Raw genomic sequence first — 15,666 nt, forward strand, 5'->3', positions numbered from 1 at the left:
CCTCGTAGTGTGTTCCCTGACACACTTGGCCTCCTTCCTCTCAAGAATCCTAGGAGGTATGATTTTCTCCTTCCTCTACAAAATGAGGACATTCAGATCTCCCTCCAGGTTTGTTGAGAGGATTACATTAAAATAAGCACAAAGTCCTGGGTAAATGGTGACTTTCATTATTCAGCTAAAAGAGGTTAAGTGACCTGCCCGAGTTCACACAGCCAGGATGAGATGGGGCCAGGGCTCGATCCTAGACTTCTCACACCCTGTCAACTGGCACATACCCTCTATGTTATGCTTTGCTGCGGGATGAGGCCTCACTGCTACCCGGCAGCATGAGTGGAACAAGAGAAGGGAAATGGTCTGCCTGTGAAGCTCAGTTAGCTGGAGGTGACCGCTGGGTGCTCGGGCTAACTGTGGGTTGCAGGAATTGGGCAGGTTACAGCACAGGGCAGACCCACGAGACTCATCTAGTCTAAGACACTCATTTTACTGATTGGGAAAATAAGATTCCCCTAAATCAGCTGGTGGGATTCACACCCAAGCCTCTAGATTCCCACTAACTTTATTCAGTGTTTCCTCCAGTTCCGGGCAGAGAGAAGTCTGAGCTGGGGCAGCCTGGGCAGAACTTTGTTTGAACCCTCCATCTCCCGGCTGAGCTTGTGGCTTGTCTCATCCCCCTGTCTTCCTACATTCAGCCTAACACGGGGCTGGGCCTTCTTAGGAAATGTTTGTGGGACTGAATGGTGAAGACTGCCCTTGACCCGGGGTCCCCATCCCCATGCTTCTTCAGATATTGATGAGTGTAGCTACTCCAGCTACCTCTGCCAGTACCGCTGCATCAACGAGCCAGGCCGTTTCTCCTGCCACTGCCCACAGGGGTACCAGCTGCTGGCCACACGCCTCTGCCAAGGTACAGGTTGCCTGGGTGGGATGGGCAGGATGGTGTCAGGAGCTGGCAGCCTGACGCCCCCGATTCTAGCCCCTCTCCCCTGGCACAGACATTGACGAGTGTGAGTCTGGTGCGCACCAGTGCTCTGAGGCCCAAACCTGTGTCAACTTCCATGGGGGCTACCGCTGCGTGGACACCAACCGCTGTGTGGAGCCCTACGTCCAGGTCTCTGACAAGTGAGTCAATTTGATGCCAGGCCCCAAGAGAAACTACGTCTCCCAGGGGGCTTTGGGGCTGACTGGCATCTATTCGGACAAGTGAGTGCCCCTGAGGGCTGATGGGAACCATAGTCCTTCATGACAACTAGTCACAGGGGTGGGAGGGTCCTTTTGGAATTCCCTTCCTTTGTAGGGTAGGAGAAATTGGGGGGACAGGCAAGGAGCTCATTCATGTCCCCCACCTCGGGGTCTCTAGCCGCTGCCTCTGCCCAGCCTCCAACCCTCTGTGTCGAGAGCAGCCTTCATCCATTGTGCACCGGTACATGACCATCACCTCGGAGCGGAGCGTGCCCGCTGACGTGTTCCAGATCCAGGCGACATCTGTCTACCCCGGTGCCTACAATGCCTTTCAGATCCGTGCCGGAAACTCGCAGGGGGACTTCTACATTAGGGTAAGGTTTCTGCAACCCTCAACTGACATGCACAATCTAAAACTGAACTCCAGGACGCCTTCGGCCAGGCTGCTATGCCCCTCCCCTCCCCAAAGCCCCGCCCCCGGGAGGCGGGATTTCTGTAGGACAACAGGGATATTCTAAATTCCCATGGTGCAAAGGGCAGATGGTTAAATGCAATTCTAACGAAGCACTCGGACACGGGAGTTTGAGTCCTGGTACTAGTTTTCCATATCTGATCTCAATTTCACCCACAAACCAAGGGAATGGCGTGTGCAGGGGCCTGGAGTCAGAAAGTCCACTCCTTGCTGGTGGATGTGTTAGGTGGGAGGGGGCCAGGGGTGGCTCACAGTGAGCTGCTCACGGTGAGTGGCAGCGGCATGCATGGGTCTCACCAGGAGAAGGGGTTTGTCTAGAACCAGCGCTTCTCTTTCATTTTGAAACTGAATGCTCTGAAGGGAGTCTGCTGACTTTGGGTCACCAAAGGTCCCACCACTCCCAAGAGCCACATGGTGACCTTGAATCATCAGTTAGCCTGGGTCAGACAGAATGAGCTGGAAAGGGTGGGAAGAGCCCCAGCAGGAGATTTCTGAAGGCAGGAGCCTGGGTTGGGGAGGAGAGATGTTGAGGGTGTCAAAAAGCTGGATGAGAGTCTGGGGTCGCAGTCTGGCCAGGGCTGTCCCTCCACCTCACAGCCACGGGGCAGGGAGGTGACGCTGGGGCAGGGGCCTAGCACACAGGCTGACACAACATATATCCCTCCACCCACTGCCCTGCAGCAAATCAACAACGTCAGCGCCATGCTGGTCCTCGCCCGGCCGGTGACAGGCCCCCGGGAGTACGTGCTGGACCTGGAGATGGTCACCATGAATTCCCTCATGAGCTACCGGGCCAGCTCTGTACTGAGGCTCACCGTCTTTGTGGGGGCCTACACCTTCTGAGGAGCAGGAGGGAGCCACCCTCCCTGCAGCTACCCTAGCGGAGGAACCTGTTATGAAGGGCAGAACGAGAAAGGCAATAAAGGGAGAAAGAAGGAGTCCTGGTGGCTGAGGTGGGCGGGTCACACTGCAGCAAGCCTCAGGCTGGGGCAGGGTGGGACTTGGAGGGGCAGGCCAAGTTCACCTAAATGGGGGTCTCTATATGCTCAGGCCCAGGGGGCCCCATTGACAGGAGCTGGGAGCTCTGTACCACGAGCTTCAGCCACCCCGAGAGGAGAGGAGGTAACGAGGAGGGCGGACTCCAGGCCCTGGCCCAGAGATGTGGACTTGGCTGGCTTGCAGGGGTCCTAAGAAACTCTACTCCGGAGAGCGCCAGGAGGCCCTGGGTTCCAGTCCTAACTCTGCCTCAAACTGTACATTTGGATAAGCCCTAGTAGTTCCCTGGGCCTGTTTTTCTATAAAAAGAGGCAACTGGACTGTTAGTGGTTTTCAAGCTTTTCTTTTAGGAAGTTTTATTTATTTTTATTATTTTTATTTTCCCAATGAGCCCTCTGCACTCCTAAGGAAGTTTTATTTGATGAGGACCAACTGATGACATAAAATCGATTCAAAGCTGCAGTGCCCCACTGACTCCATCTCCCTGACCAGGCAATCCCAGGTCCTAAGCAGCTTTGTTTAAAAACCACTGGTCCAGACGGTATCCCTGGTTCTTGCGTATTTCACAAGGTCCCCAGGGCCAGGCATCTTCTACATAACACATATGGCTGCAAACACTTAGATTCTAATTTTACCACAAAAGATGTTGTTAAAAGGCTGGCTAGCCTGTGTGGGGGTACAGATGGGGGCTGGGGGCTGTTTCACAGCATAAGCTCAGGTCAGGGGGCTGTAGCTGCAGTAGAGCTGGGATAAGGTCCTGCTCAGAGCAGGCCCCAGATTCCTGCAGGAAGAGAAGCAGCAAGGGTCACGCCCTGGGCCTAGGGCAGCCCCAGTCCCCACCACTCCCTCCAGGTTCCGTCTCTTGCCCTCACCTCTGTAGACGCCCACACTTGATGGTGCTTAGCAGTGTCTCTTGTTCCTTGGGGGTGGCACAGGCATCATAGGCGGCCAGGAGGCTGGGGGACAGGGGCTTGAGTTTCTGAGGCTGACGGTGGCCCACTCTGGGCCAGCACCATGAGGGGCCAGGCAGAGGGGTCAGCATGGGATAGAAGAGTTGGGACACTGCCCCACTTCCTGAGCCTGGCACTCAAGGCCCCAGGCCAGCCTGGCTGTCCTCCCTCCCTGTGGGAACCCTGGGGCAAAACCAGCAAAGGCTCCAAACCATCACCCTCACTCCCCTTAATGGCCCAGCCCCCTTCTCCAAGAAGCCTCTTCGCCACCACGTGGGACATTTCCCTCCCTCCTGTGGCCTCCAATGCCTGGGACACTGTGTGGGTCTGCTGGCTTCCTCCCCGCTTGACCTCCATGAGCACCCTGGGATCTGTCCATCTCTGGTCTGCACAGCCCACACAAGGCCAAGCTCCCTCCACAAAGCATGGATTAAGGTGAATTCCATGCACGGAGAGCAGGGGCTGAGGACACCTAAGGGCCCTCTAGGGCCTACCTGGCAGGGGTGCTGTATCGATCCACCAGGGCTGCTGCTTTCTCCCCACTCACTCCGCGCACCTGCATCAGCTGCCGGGCAAACACTTCTCGCACTGACTGGGCCTGGGTTTGGGGAAGGGCTGGATCAGTGGGGGTCTGGGCCAGGCCACGTCCGAGAAGCTGGGCAGAGACGGTACCTTATTTTTGATGGCTCCTGCGTTGAAGTCACTGAAGGTGAGGAGTGAGCAGAGAGGGTTTGGAGAGGGCATGGCCCCTGATTCAGGGTTCCCAGGGGTTCCCCAGGGGCGGCTGCGTAGGGTGTGGCCCTGAGGGAAGAAGGGACTGAGGCCAGGCTGGAGCTCAAAGGGACAACTCCAGCCAGCCCCTGCCCAGTCCTCAGCCTCGGGGGGCCAGCCTGAGAAATGGGGATCTCACCCACCTTGCTTCTTTTGGGGATGCACAGGGCCCAGGCAAGGTGAATTCCTTGTGGGCTGTGTCCCGACACTGGGACAGGGGCCTCTGCTCACCTGGTAGAGTCTCTGCAAGCCCCGCGTCAAGAGGGCCAGATAGGCAGCTGACTCCTTAATGTCTGCTGTGCGCTTCACAAAAAAGCCATCAATGACCTGGGGAAGAGGACCCAAGAGAGGGAAGGTGGTTCCTGGCCCAGACCATGAACCATGGACCACAGCGGCCCCTGCCTGCCTGGCCCTGCCCTCCCTGCTCACCTGAGTGTTAGTGACAGCCTGCAGCAGCGTACTCTCAGGAAGGCTGAGATTGTGGACCGAGCCATGCTCTTCCACCAGGTATACCCGGCGCTCCAGGCCACAGCGCTTCAGGCGGAACTGGGGAAGTGGACAGAGTGGGCAGGGAGGGTCAGGCTGGATGACCACATGCCTGGGCGTCTATGATGTCACACTCAAAATGGTGCTACGACCCTGTTCCCACCAGTTAGCCTCTGCATCCTCCCTAGCCTCTCCACCTGCCTCAGAGGGGCCTCCACAGCTTTGCTCATGCTGACACTCTTGTCTAGAAAGCCCTTCCTCCATCTCTCAACATCCTTCAAGCCTCCCCTGGGCTGGTACATGGCCTCTGTGACTAGGGGGTCCACCCAGCAGCAAGTACCAAGGTACGGCCTCTGTATTTCCAATTCTGGAGGTTTAAGCCTTGTTTATCCAAGACTGCAGGGGCTCGGTACCCAAGAGGTCTTTAATATGCTCCTGAGCTCAGCCCAAAAATGCAGGTACCTGGCTTCCTACTGTGTGCCTGGACAGGCCTGTGGGGGTCTGATTCTGGAGCAACCACATGGTGGATGTGGCTGGATTCCAAAGGCTCTGCCTCAAGGAGGCTGCCAGAAGTGCCCCTGGATTGCTCTGGGCTGAAAAGGGGGGCCTCAGAGCAGTCAGGGAAGCCTGGCAAAGCCAGCAAAATTACCTTCTGCTCCCGGAAGCGGCCGTCAATGATGCTGCTGCAAAGGTCATCCAGCCGCTTGCGCTCTACAATGTGGTCCAGTACCAACTCCCCAGGGCTCGCTGCTGACAAGCCAGCCGTTAGCTTGTGATCCCCCACCCACCAGGCCCTGCCCCTGGCGCCAGCCTGCCCACGGCCCTTCACCTGGGTCTCTAGGATTGGTTTCCTGCGCCACCCATACAAAATCCCCAACGTGCAGCTTGCGCACTGTGTGGGTCACGTGCAGCCGCTGTAGCTCTCGGAGCAGCTCCGGCCTGTGCCCGCCCCTGGAGTGGCAAGGAGGGAATCCTAGATCAGGGCAGGGCAGTGCCTACCCCCCAGCCTCCTCCGATCATCTACCTCATTTCTCCCCACCTCACTCACCCCCGGGTCTCGCCAATGTCCACACACAACAGCACCCTGTACTCTCCAGGCCTCAGCTCCAGTGGTGGCTGCTGGACCCCTGCTTCACTGGCACTAAGTGGGGGGTATCGGTATGTGAGGCCAGAACCCCTTGTGCTAGGGCAGTTGCCCCACACCCATGCCACCCGACACCCACCACCCACCTACAGTAGGGAGGCAGCCACAGCTCAGCTACAGGTGATGGATAGAGGTGGGGTTTTGGCCTCATTTCCCATCCCCACCTCCGTTTTCCCCCCTCCTCCGCCCTCCTTCTCACAGCTCTGCTGAAGCTGCTCCTGGCACTGCTGCCTCCTCCCCAGGTGGCTCCTTAGGCCCGATGCCCACATTCAGCAAGCTCAGGCCTTCTGACTCGGCTAACTTCTGGGCCAGCTCCAGGCCCTCTGGGGTCAATGAGTACCTGGGAGGCAGAGGGGAAAAATACAGTTCTCCCTTCTTCACTCATTCCTGGCAGGCTCTCCTGCCTGCCCCTAGCTGGGCTGGCCTCACCGCCCCCTTGGCGCCCTGCACAAATGACCCCAGTGGCTCCTGCTGCTCCTGGTCTTCTTGGCTCTTAGAGCAGTTCCTTGGACCTGCTCAGCTCCATTCTCAGGTCTGCAAGAAGTGTGTCTCAGACGATTTCCTTCCTCCTATCTTCACTAATGCTGTTTCCTCCTCCTCGAAATACTTATCCTGAATCTCTACCTGCCAAATCCTAAAACGTGTCAAACGCTATCTCCTCTGAAAAGTCTTTCTACTCCTCCAATAACCACGGCACCCTCCCACCCCCGCACCTGCGGTTTCACACCCTCCAGGTACTCCAACAGTGGGGGCTCCTGAGGAAAGGCCCCCAACCTCAACAGCATCAGCTCTGGGAGTTGTTGAGTGACTCTAAGGCCCCACTAAGAAGTTCACGTGTGCTTTCCTGTATCTCCTGCAGTTGGCCCCACCTGGCTGGCTGGTGTGTCCTGAGGACCAGGTTCCTGTGGAGGAGGGAGCGGAGGGCTGGCCAGGGTCGAGCACGCCCAGGGGCTACCTGTGGATCAGAAAAGAGACCGTCAGAGAGCACCTGGTACCACCACAAGTCCATGTTCCCTGTGTCCCCAGCCACGGGCCACACACGGGCCCACTGCAAGAAAAGGCAGTCTTTGGTGGGCTCCAGAGCCACTTGGGCCTGTCTTCCCCAATCCCTGTGCTCACCCTGGGGGCCTTCTGAGCACACCTCTGCAGCAGCTCCTCCTTGGTTAAGAAGTGGTAGCCATTAGGATTCTGAAACCAAGGTAGAAGAGACAGGGTAGGCTCAGTGCCAGGGACCCTCCTCATCTCGCTCAGGTGGCTGGGATAATCTTTGCCTGCCTTGCCAGGGCTAGGCACCTCTGGGAACTTCCCACCCCACTGCCATGGTTCCACCCAGTGCTCACCAGGTGCTCTCGGTAGAGCATCAGCAGTATCACTCGGGCTCCTGAGTGCCGAGCTGGCCAGTAGTTGCCAGAGCCTCCAGCTTTGGACTGGGCAGGAACCTGAAAGGTACAGAGGAACTCTGAACGTGAAAGCCAGCCAGTCATTTTCGAATAAGTCCCCAGCAGGCTTTGTGGCCCTGGGTAAGTCACTCAGTTATCTCTCAGTTTCCTTCTCTGTAAAACGGGCCAGGTGATGGGATGGCCCACTGCAAATGTGCGATGAGACAGCAGGCAGTTTCCGGGCAGCGGGTGGGGGTGTCTGCCCAGCCTGGCCTCAGTTCTACCACGCGCTGCAGAACACGTGTGATTAGACAGGAAAACTCAATAATGGTGACCCCGTAACTAACTGAGCTGGGCTCCCTAAGTAGCTTGATTATGGAATTCTCTCGTTGGCTGTTACCAATATTCCTATTCACAGATTAAATGTGAATTTAATTCAAATAGTCAAAAAGAGGGTCAAAAAGAGGGTAAGTCAAAAAGTCAAAAAGAGGGTAAGTCATTTGCTCAAGGCCAGGAATCACTGGTGAGATTTGGACTCAGGCTTGCCAAATCTCCCAAGCCAGAAAATCATACTCCCGCACTCCCACTTTGCCTTCCGCTCCCCTTGCCCCTTCCTCACTGGCATGGAAGAGTCCTGGACTTCCGCAGGTCGCCCCTGGGGGGCTGGACTGTTCTCTCCAGATGGCGAGCCCGGGGCATGGTCACCTGCGGGAGCAGAAGACAGTCAACTCCACACTCCACGGAATCCGGCAGCTGCGAAGGTCTGGGATGCAACCTGCTCAGATGATAAGTGAAACCGGTGAGGGAGGCTCAGGGAGCCCCAGCCACTAGCCCGAGGCCGAACGGCAACTTGGACAGGAGTGGGGAGCTTAAAGCTAAGGGCCTCCAGGTGAGTACGGAAGCTGCACCTGGGGGGAGGCAGGGGATCACTGACCCTTTTCCCAGACGCTCACCGCCCGATGTTCGGTGCCGCTGCAGCCGCTCGTCCAGCATCCGGCAGAGCCCGTCTCCGAAGTGCTGTAGGATCTTAGCTTCCTTCCCGCTGCGCAGCGGCAGTGGGTACCGTCGGAGGGACCGCAGCGCCTGGCCGGGCAGGGGTAGGGTTCCTGGTCAGGGCAGGCCCGACCTGGCCAGCAGCTTTTCCCATCGGGCCACGCCAGGACCCACCTTCTGAAACACGAAGCGTGTGCGGCGCCCGCTGCGGGTCGCCTCGTCCCGCCACTCGGTCAGCCAGCGAACGAAGAGCGGATTGGGACAGGCAGGCAGCGGGCGCTTCCGGCCCAGGCGGACCGGGGCCGCCATGAACCCGAGGGCGGGTCCTCCGGCGCCCCACGCCCGCGGGACTGGGACGCCGCCAGTTCTGGAGTAGGGATTCGAACACCTGGCCCGGGGCGGGGCGGGAGAAGAGGGAGGCCGAGGGCAGGACCGCTGAGATCACAGGGCCCCAAACACACGGGGCACTAACGAGAGGAGAGCCTGCCGCCCTCCCGCCCCTGCGCTGCTCTAAGTGGTTGGTGAGGGGCGCTGTCTCTTAAACGATCTTTCCCCTCGGCACCACTCCAGCTAGCCTTTGGGACGCGCCCAATCCCAGCCCCCGGAGTCTGGACCGACTCCTTCCTGTCACCCCAGATTCGAGAGCGGGGACATCTTTGTGTAGGCGAGAGGAAGGCGGACAGCGCCCCCTGTGACGGGGAGGACTGGTTGGGCGGCGCTTAACGGACTAACCTGAACTTGGCCACTCTAAGTCTCTTAAGATTGCCAGTTTCAGCCTCAAGCTTGAAGGAGGCTGGAGATGGAGACTGGTCTTGAAAAGAGTCCAGCAAACGGGTGCAAACGTATTGGTGGGAAGGACACCCAGAAATGGGTGCTGGGGATGAGGACACAAAGGTAAGGCAGGAGGAGCTGCAGGATCCTTGGAGGAAATGGTCATCCTCATCCCCGGGATACAGGGCAAAGAGTGTATGGTGGAAAGGAAGTCGGGGACGTGCAGAGAAGGCCTAAAATAGGACTCGGAAGGTCGGGGGTCAGAGGCCTAGAGGAAGGAGGACTGTAAGTAAGAGGTGCTTGGGCACCCTGGCAGTTGGGGAGGCCTGAGATGGGCACGTGGTTGGGTTCCGGGGCGGAGGAGCAGGCTGCGGGTTACGAAGCCCAGACACAGGTAGAGGGGAGAACAGTTCGTCATTTTTGTGGCTAATCGGAAGTGGGAGACCCCCAGGGAGGTTGAAGATGGAAACCCTACAAAGGGTTTCAACCTGAGAAGCCTCAAGGACACGTATAACTGAGTTGGACACAGGCGACCCGCCAGGGTTCGAAGCAGCACCCGGCATCTAGCTGCTATGCCGGAAGTCGTGAGACGCAGGTCTCCAGGCTGTGAGGAAGGGAGAGGTGGGCGCCGGAGCTCCAGGCCCGCCCCTCAGGACTGTGCCTAGCCCACGGCGCAGTAGCCCCACCCGGGCTAAATTGGACCAATGGGCTCCGGCTCCCGCCTCCTGCCCGCCGCGGCCTTATAAGGAGCCTGAAGCCGGCGGCCGGGCTGACCCCGCCCCCTCGAGTCTCATGTCCTAATAAGGACATCTAGGGCATCCCGCGGCTGGGGGCGGGCGGGAGCGCGTCTCCAGGGTAACTGCGAAGCCCCCTCCCTCTCCCCGTTGATCTTGGAAACTCTAAGGCTCGGAAAAGGGGGCGCTAGCGTCTTCATGCAGGGCCGCTCGCGGGAGGCGGGGGTCAAGCTGCTGTCTCCACCTGGAGCGCCGGGAGCCCAGGCGGGGGCGGTGCAGTGGAATGTCCCCGACTACAACCCCCGGCATGCTCTGCAAGGTACTCCACTCCCTGGCATCGCTCTCCGTTTACACCCTTAATTCCGTTTATAGGATTAGAGTCCCCAGTTCCCTTTCTGGGTTTGCCTCTGGCTTGTTTGCGACCCAGTCTTCTCTTCCTGCAGAGTGTGAGGCTGTGATCACTGTTCTAGGACAACAAAATCATCCCGGAGTCCCCCGCTCGTTTTTTTTTTTAAGGCATATACCACCATAGATCCTGTCTCAGTTTTTCAGGTGTTAGAATAACCACGTATCTGGCTATCAACTCGAGAGCTGGGTGCAAGTCTGGCTTAATATCTATTTTTTCTCAGTGGCACGTAAAAGGCACATAAAGAAGCTTTGAATTGAATGCACAAAGCCTCGTCTTTACCCTTTATCGCCTCATGACTTTGCCAAACATCTTTAAACAAGAACAAAGCTCTCAGAGATTTGCTTGTACCTTTCCCCTGTGCCTTTTCCTCCTATTCTTATTTTACTGACGTTGCACATGGCCTTTTTTTTCAGGAGACGAGTGGCTTTGCACCTGTGGAGTACTAGTGTTATCCGACCGATGACGCCTTCATACTTGTGATTTTCTTTGCTTTAGGTCGGGATTCCAGGCTAATCAATAGTTGCTTCGATTCAGAAAAGCAAAACCCTAACCTCACTCGAGAATTTCAGGCCAACGGATCCAGATAATACCAGATGGGTCTTAAGAAAGCCGTTTTGCTGCGGGATAAAGAGCCGCTTAGTCGGGGATCGTTTTCGGGTCATTTTACTGAGCGCCACCTCGCCGGGTTCAGAGCGGTTCCTGGGAAATTGGACCAATGGGCTCGCGCTGCGCGGTGCGGTGCCGCCCGGAACCCGGGCCTACATTTCCCCGCATGCACTGCAGCTCCGGGCTGGCCGGCGGGAAGACTCCGTTACCCAGCGAGCGAGCGAGGCGGCGGCGCAGGGCCCGCGGACTCCATTTCCCGTCGGCCCGCGGAGGGAGCGCCGGAAGCCCGCCCCGCCCCTCATTGTGCGGCTCCTACTAAACGGAAGGGGCCGGGAGAGGCCGCGTTCAGTCGGGTCCCGGCAGCGTCTGCAGCGCTCTTGTCTACTGCGGCTCTCGGTGCCCGCTCCTTTTCGTTTCCGGAAACATGGTGAGCGGCAAGCCACGACGCCCGAGGGAGGCGGCTGCGGGTCGGTCGCCTGCGCGCAGGAGGCGACGGGGGAGCGATGTCCGCAACCCCTCCCCCAGCGCCCCGGGCGGGATGAGGGTCTCGCACGGAGGGGCGGGCGGTGCCGGAATGCGCGTGCGCGCCCGTGGGCGCCGGGGAGGGCCGGTCTGGACGTCGCTCGCGCGCCCCCTGGGCTCCCCTCCCCCACCCGCTGGTGCGCCCGCGCGGAAACCGGCCGTGGGGGGAGGGGTCCGGGGCGCGCGCTGGCGCGCCCCTCGCGGAACGACCAGCGTCGTGCGTTTCTTAGGGGCGCGCTCTCGACTGCAGCACGCGGCGTCCAAACCCGGCCCGGGGGCGGCGAGGGAAAAGCGCGCGAGAGATCTCGGCGCGCGCGCCCCACCCAAGGCTGTTCCTGTCTGCGCGTCACCCTCCCTCGGCAGCCGGGTCCGTCTCGGGAGCAGGTGGCAGGGATGCCTGCGCCCGGGAGGGGCGGGCGCTGGCGCGGCGAGGGGTGATGCTGGGAAGACGGGGTCCCGGTTGGGGCGTGGGTGCCTGCGATTAGGGCCTTGCACCGCAAGGCTTAGAGGGGGCATCGCAGAGACCGCAGCGCCTTCGGGAGCACATCTAACGAGCTGCGTTCTCACCCGTGCCTTGGGCGAGGGCTGGAACGGCGCTGTCTGCCGGCGCGTGCGCGCACGCTCAGGCCCGGCCGCGGGTGCCGAAGCCCTGGGCCAGCCAGGCCTTCCCGGATGGGCCTGAGGGTGGAGCCGAGTTTAGGGAAGTGACCCAGTCGGGCACCGCCCGGAAACCACCCCGCCCCCTGTATACGGCCCGAGGGCTGAGAAAACCGAAGGTTATGTAGCGTATCCAGGCTCCTGCCTGCAGCAGATAGGTCTGATACATCCGTTGTTTTAAGGTGATTCCACAGGGTTAGGGACCTGGAGATGCTGCTGCTTTTCGGGTACGCCGTTCTCTATTGGGGAGGGGGCCGGACCTAGCCGATCTCCTTTCCCCGCCTACTCCGGAAGCTACCGAGTCACGTGGCCGGCTTCCTCTGCAGTTCCGGGGAGTTCGGGGGACCAGATTTACCGTGGATTGCCCCCCCCCTCCTGGCTCGGGTACTGCCAAGCACGACGCAGAGTAGGAGTTTAAAGATCGCGAGGCTTCTGGGCACTTGAGTTTGGCATGTTTTTACCAGCGACTTCTGGGGCCTAGCACTATTCCCGGAAGAAGGGAGTTGTCGGGCAGGGTCCTTACTGGGGGTTGTGATTCTTGTTTTGGTTGGGAAAGACCCTAGGAGGGAACAGAGGTCGTTTGTGTAGTAACACTGAATCAAGCAGTTCTGGTGGGTTTGTTGTAACTGTTAGTGTCCTTGGGGTCCCATCTAGCATTGTGGGGTCTTGGCTCTTTCTGAAGAGGAGTCTCGGCTCAGGTGTTTGGGTCCTCCATATCTGAAGTTCTAAGTCACCAGTTTTATCCAAAGGCTGAGAGCAAATACGGTGAGTAGCAAGTGAGTCAGTAGCCGGTGGATCTTTTAATTCTGGGTTCACATTTTGGTCAAGGCTCTGCTTTTCACGAGTTTTCCATTTCTGTCCCGTAAAATGAGGGAAGGGGTTGTTGAACTAGGTGATCAGAGGCCATGGCTGCCATTCTGAGGTTGTGTCCCATCTGGTTCTTTGAGAGTGGCTTGGGTGGAAAAACTAGTGACTTGCCTTGGGAAGGGCACTAGTGACCACTCAAGACGCGGACTGGGATCTTCTGAGAAAACAAGGGGCAGTTCCCTAGGGTCTTTTTCTTGATGAGGTATACGTGGCGTGTCTCCCAGGCCTCCGGTGTGGCTGTCTCTGATGGTGTCATCAAGGTGTTCAACGACATGAAGGTGCGTAAGTCTTCAACGCCAGAGGAGGTGAAGAAGCGCAAGAAGGCGGTGCTCTTCTGCCTGAGTGAGGACAAGAAGAACATCATCCTGGAGGAGGGCAAGGAGATCTTGGTGGGCGATGTGGGCCAGACTGTCGACGACCCCTATGCCACCTTTGTCAAGATGCTGCCAGACAAGGACTGCCGCTACGCCCTCTATGACGCAACCTATGAGACCAAGGAGAGCAAGAAGGAGGACCTGGTGTTTATCTTCTGGTGAGCTCATTCTGGCACTACTTCTTGTCACCTACCCTCTTTCCCATGATGGGAAACTTCTGTGGATCCTGGTCAACCCAGAGGTGTGGGTTTGGATTGGGAGGGGGTTGTAACAAAAGACTCCTCACTGCCAGCCCAAGGGTTTCTCAAAGTCACCTATGGCTTTGCTGTTGCTGCGAGTTGCCTGACTCATGTTTCTGTTCAGGGCCCCTGAGTGTGCGCCCCTTAAGAGCAAAATGATCTATGCCAGTTCCAAGGATGCCATCAAGAAAAAGCTGACAGGTAAGGGCCAGCATTGGTGCTGAGTGCCTTTCTGCTGTGACCTTGGCTGCAGGGTAGGGTGAACAGCACCCAGAGAGGGTCCGCCCCCTTCACTGCCTGCTTGTTCCTTCCATCTGCTTTGATTGGCTCCTTCCCAGCCACAGAAACTACCCCCACCCCAGTGCTTACTGCTCACAGATGCTCCCCTTTCTTCCTTACAGGGATCAAGCATGAATTGCAAGCAAACTGCTACGAGGAAGTCAAGGACCGCTGCACCCTGGCAGAGAAGTTGGGGGGCAGTGCTGTCATCTCCCTGGAGGGCAAGCCTTTGTGAGCCCCTTCTGGCCCCCTGCCTGGAGCATCTGGCAGCCCCACACCTGCCCTCGGGGGTTGCAGGCTGCCCCCTTCCTGCCAGACCGGAGGGGCTGGGGGGATCCCAGCAGGGGGAGGGCAATCCCTTCACCCCAGTTGCCAAACAGACCCCCCCACCCCCTGGATTTTCCTTCTCCCTCCATCCCTGACGGTTCTGGCTTTCCCAAACTGCTTTTGATCTTCTGATTCCTCTTGGGTTGAAGCAGACCAAGTTCCCCCCAGGTACCCCAGTTGTGGGGGAGCCTGTATTTTTTTTTAACAACATCCCCATTCCCCACCTGGTCCTCCCCCTTCCCATGCTGCCAACTTCTAACCGCAATAGTGACTCTGTGCTTGTCTGTTTAGTTCTGTGTATAAATGGAATGTTGTGGAGATGACCCCTCCCTGTGCCGGCTGGTTCCTCTCCCTTTTCCCCTGGTCACTGCTACTCATGGAAGCAGGACCAGTAAGGGACCTTCGATTAAAAAAGACAATAATAAAAAGGCTCATTAATGGGATGTGTATTTCAAGGTTGGGGCCCAGGAGACTTTGGCGGGGGGGTGCACTGGGAGAATGGTGCTATCTCTCTTCTCTGTATCCCATACCCAACCAGTCCCTGCACACCCTTATCTGGCTCCAGTGATTGGCTGAGACACCTTTCTGATGGTCACCATTATTCTGTTGGTGGGGCTGTGATCGACACTGGACTGGCTGTTTAAGGAGTGGTGCTGGCCACAGGGGTGTTCCAGCGGAAGTGGTTTATGCCTGAACTGGGTGCTCTGTAGCCTTGCCTGGATGGGCAGTGAGGTCCATCTGATAGTCTTTTCTGTCCCTTCCTAGGTGTGGGCTGATAGGCAAGTCACAGGTAGCTTAAAGGGTCGGTTTGGTTTGCTGTCTTCCCTGCATGGCTGACTCAGGTTTATGAGGGTCAGGTTCAGTGGTTGCTGTGAGTCAGTCCAAGTTGAGCCTTTGACCTCCTCTAGATGTGGGTGGAGTCCTTTCAGGGTGGGGCCAGCCAGGTGGAGCCCAGGACTTCAGACCCAGGTGTCTTGAGCACCGCCTCCCTATGTTTAACCAAAAGGGTGTTGCCGGTACCCTGAGCCTTTTGCCAGCATTGCTATGGGTTGTTTCCAGCCTGTACTTTGGGCTTTCACCTGTCCAGCAGGCAAAGACATCCAAGAAATCTGGCCCTAGGGTGAGGTGAATTGGGAGTGGTAATGGGGCATCTATATCTCCTCCCTAATTAACTGAGCCGAGAAGGGAAGAGGCCGCCTGGTGTTACAGTTGGCTCCTTACCTCTCAGGAGCTTGTGAGTGGTTCTGGGAGGAAGGGCTAGATCCCTTTTGTGGTTAGGAAATAACGTGTGGAGAACTTGCAATTCATTCTTGTGCTAGGGTTTATGGGGGTGGGGGCAAACCTGGAAGACACTTCTGGGGTTCCTGCATCCCAACTTCTGGGTGTCGCGCCTTCCCACAGGAGCTTGCTGTCACTGGAGAGAGGGCTGAGGATACTGCGGGGTACCCTCCTTGGTGTCCCCAGGATCTGATCATACTGCCTTGGCAGAAGGTGTACCTGGTGGACCCTTG

At 57.9% G+C, this 15,666-nt stretch overlaps 3 protein-coding genes across 17 annotated transcripts in view; 2 read left to right on the forward strand and 1 right to left on the reverse strand.

Moving 5' to 3' along the window:
- Positions 1 to 2,967, forward strand: part of EFEMP2 (EGF containing fibulin extracellular matrix protein 2) — a 363,083-nt gene extending 360,116 nt beyond the window's left edge. Inside the window, exons 9-12 of the mRNA XM_050756711.1 lie at positions 785 to 904; positions 993 to 1,119; positions 1,358 to 1,553; positions 2,333 to 2,967. Of these exons, the coding sequence (XP_050612668.1) occupies positions 785 to 904; positions 993 to 1,119; positions 1,358 to 1,553; positions 2,333 to 2,494 (605 nt within the window). The 3' untranslated portion in view covers positions 2,495 to 2,967. The remainder of the gene's footprint in view (positions 1 to 784; positions 905 to 992; positions 1,120 to 1,357; positions 1,554 to 2,332) is intronic.
- CFL1 (cofilin 1) overlaps positions 1 to 14,226 on the forward strand; it is a 170,576-nt gene extending 156,350 nt beyond the window's left edge. For 6 of the 15 annotated variants that reach the window (XM_050756795.1, XM_050756791.1, XM_050756790.1 and 3 more), the window contains exons 2-5: positions 11,232 to 11,317; positions 13,161 to 13,468; positions 13,674 to 13,750; positions 13,951 to 14,226. In XM_050756795.1, the coding sequence (XP_050612752.1) occupies positions 11,315 to 11,317; positions 13,161 to 13,468; positions 13,674 to 13,750; positions 13,951 to 14,063 (501 nt within the window). In that variant the 5' untranslated portion in view covers positions 11,232 to 11,314 and the 3' untranslated portion in view covers positions 14,064 to 14,226. Of the gene's footprint in view, positions 1 to 4,916; positions 4,921 to 8,158; positions 8,267 to 11,207; positions 11,318 to 11,457; positions 11,780 to 13,160; positions 13,469 to 13,673; positions 13,751 to 13,950 lie in introns of those variants that run through there. The other 9 variants (XM_050756796.1, XM_050756798.1, XM_050756801.1 and 6 more) reach the window with 7 other exon arrangements.
- MUS81 (MUS81 structure-specific endonuclease subunit) lies at positions 2,975 to 9,191 on the reverse strand. Its single transcript, XM_050756658.1, has 16 exons — positions 8,545 to 9,191; positions 8,331 to 8,460; positions 7,997 to 8,082; positions 7,339 to 7,437; positions 7,118 to 7,186; positions 6,868 to 6,953; positions 6,198 to 6,338; positions 5,903 to 5,995; positions 5,684 to 5,805; positions 5,504 to 5,601; positions 4,798 to 4,914; positions 4,600 to 4,695; positions 4,270 to 4,398; positions 4,092 to 4,195; positions 3,520 to 3,603; positions 2,975 to 3,428 (listed from the first exon to the last, which is right to left on the reverse strand). Exons 1-16 carry the CDS (start codon positions 8,677 to 8,679, stop codon positions 3,362 to 3,364), a joined length of 1,656 nt encoding a protein of 551 aa, XP_050612615.1. The 5' UTR covers positions 8,680 to 9,191; the 3' UTR covers positions 2,975 to 3,361.
- Positions 14,227 to 15,666: the final 1,440 nt, after the last annotated feature.

Source organism: Macaca thibetana, chromosome 14, assembly GCF_024542745.1.
Source record: "Macaca thibetana thibetana isolate TM-01 chromosome 14, ASM2454274v1, whole genome shotgun sequence".
In the NCBI taxonomy this organism is placed as follows: Eukaryota; Metazoa; Chordata; class Mammalia; order Primates; family Cercopithecidae; genus Macaca; species Macaca thibetana.

Excerpts from the sequence above, each read along its gene's own strand:
- MUS81 (XM_050756658.1), bottom strand. The coding sequence starts at position 8,679 with ATGGCGGCCCCGGTCCGCCTGGGCCGGAAGCGCCCGCTGCCTGCCTGT. Across the intron at positions 5,602-5,683 it reads AACCAATCCTAGAGACCCAG|CGAGCCCTGGGGAGTTGGTA; the intron begins GTGAAGGGCCGT and ends GCTTGTCAGCAG. Across the intron at positions 3,429-3,519 it reads AAGTGTGGGCGTCTACAGAG|GAATCTGGGGCCTGCTCTGA; the intron begins GTGAGGGCAAGA and ends CTCTTCCTGCAG.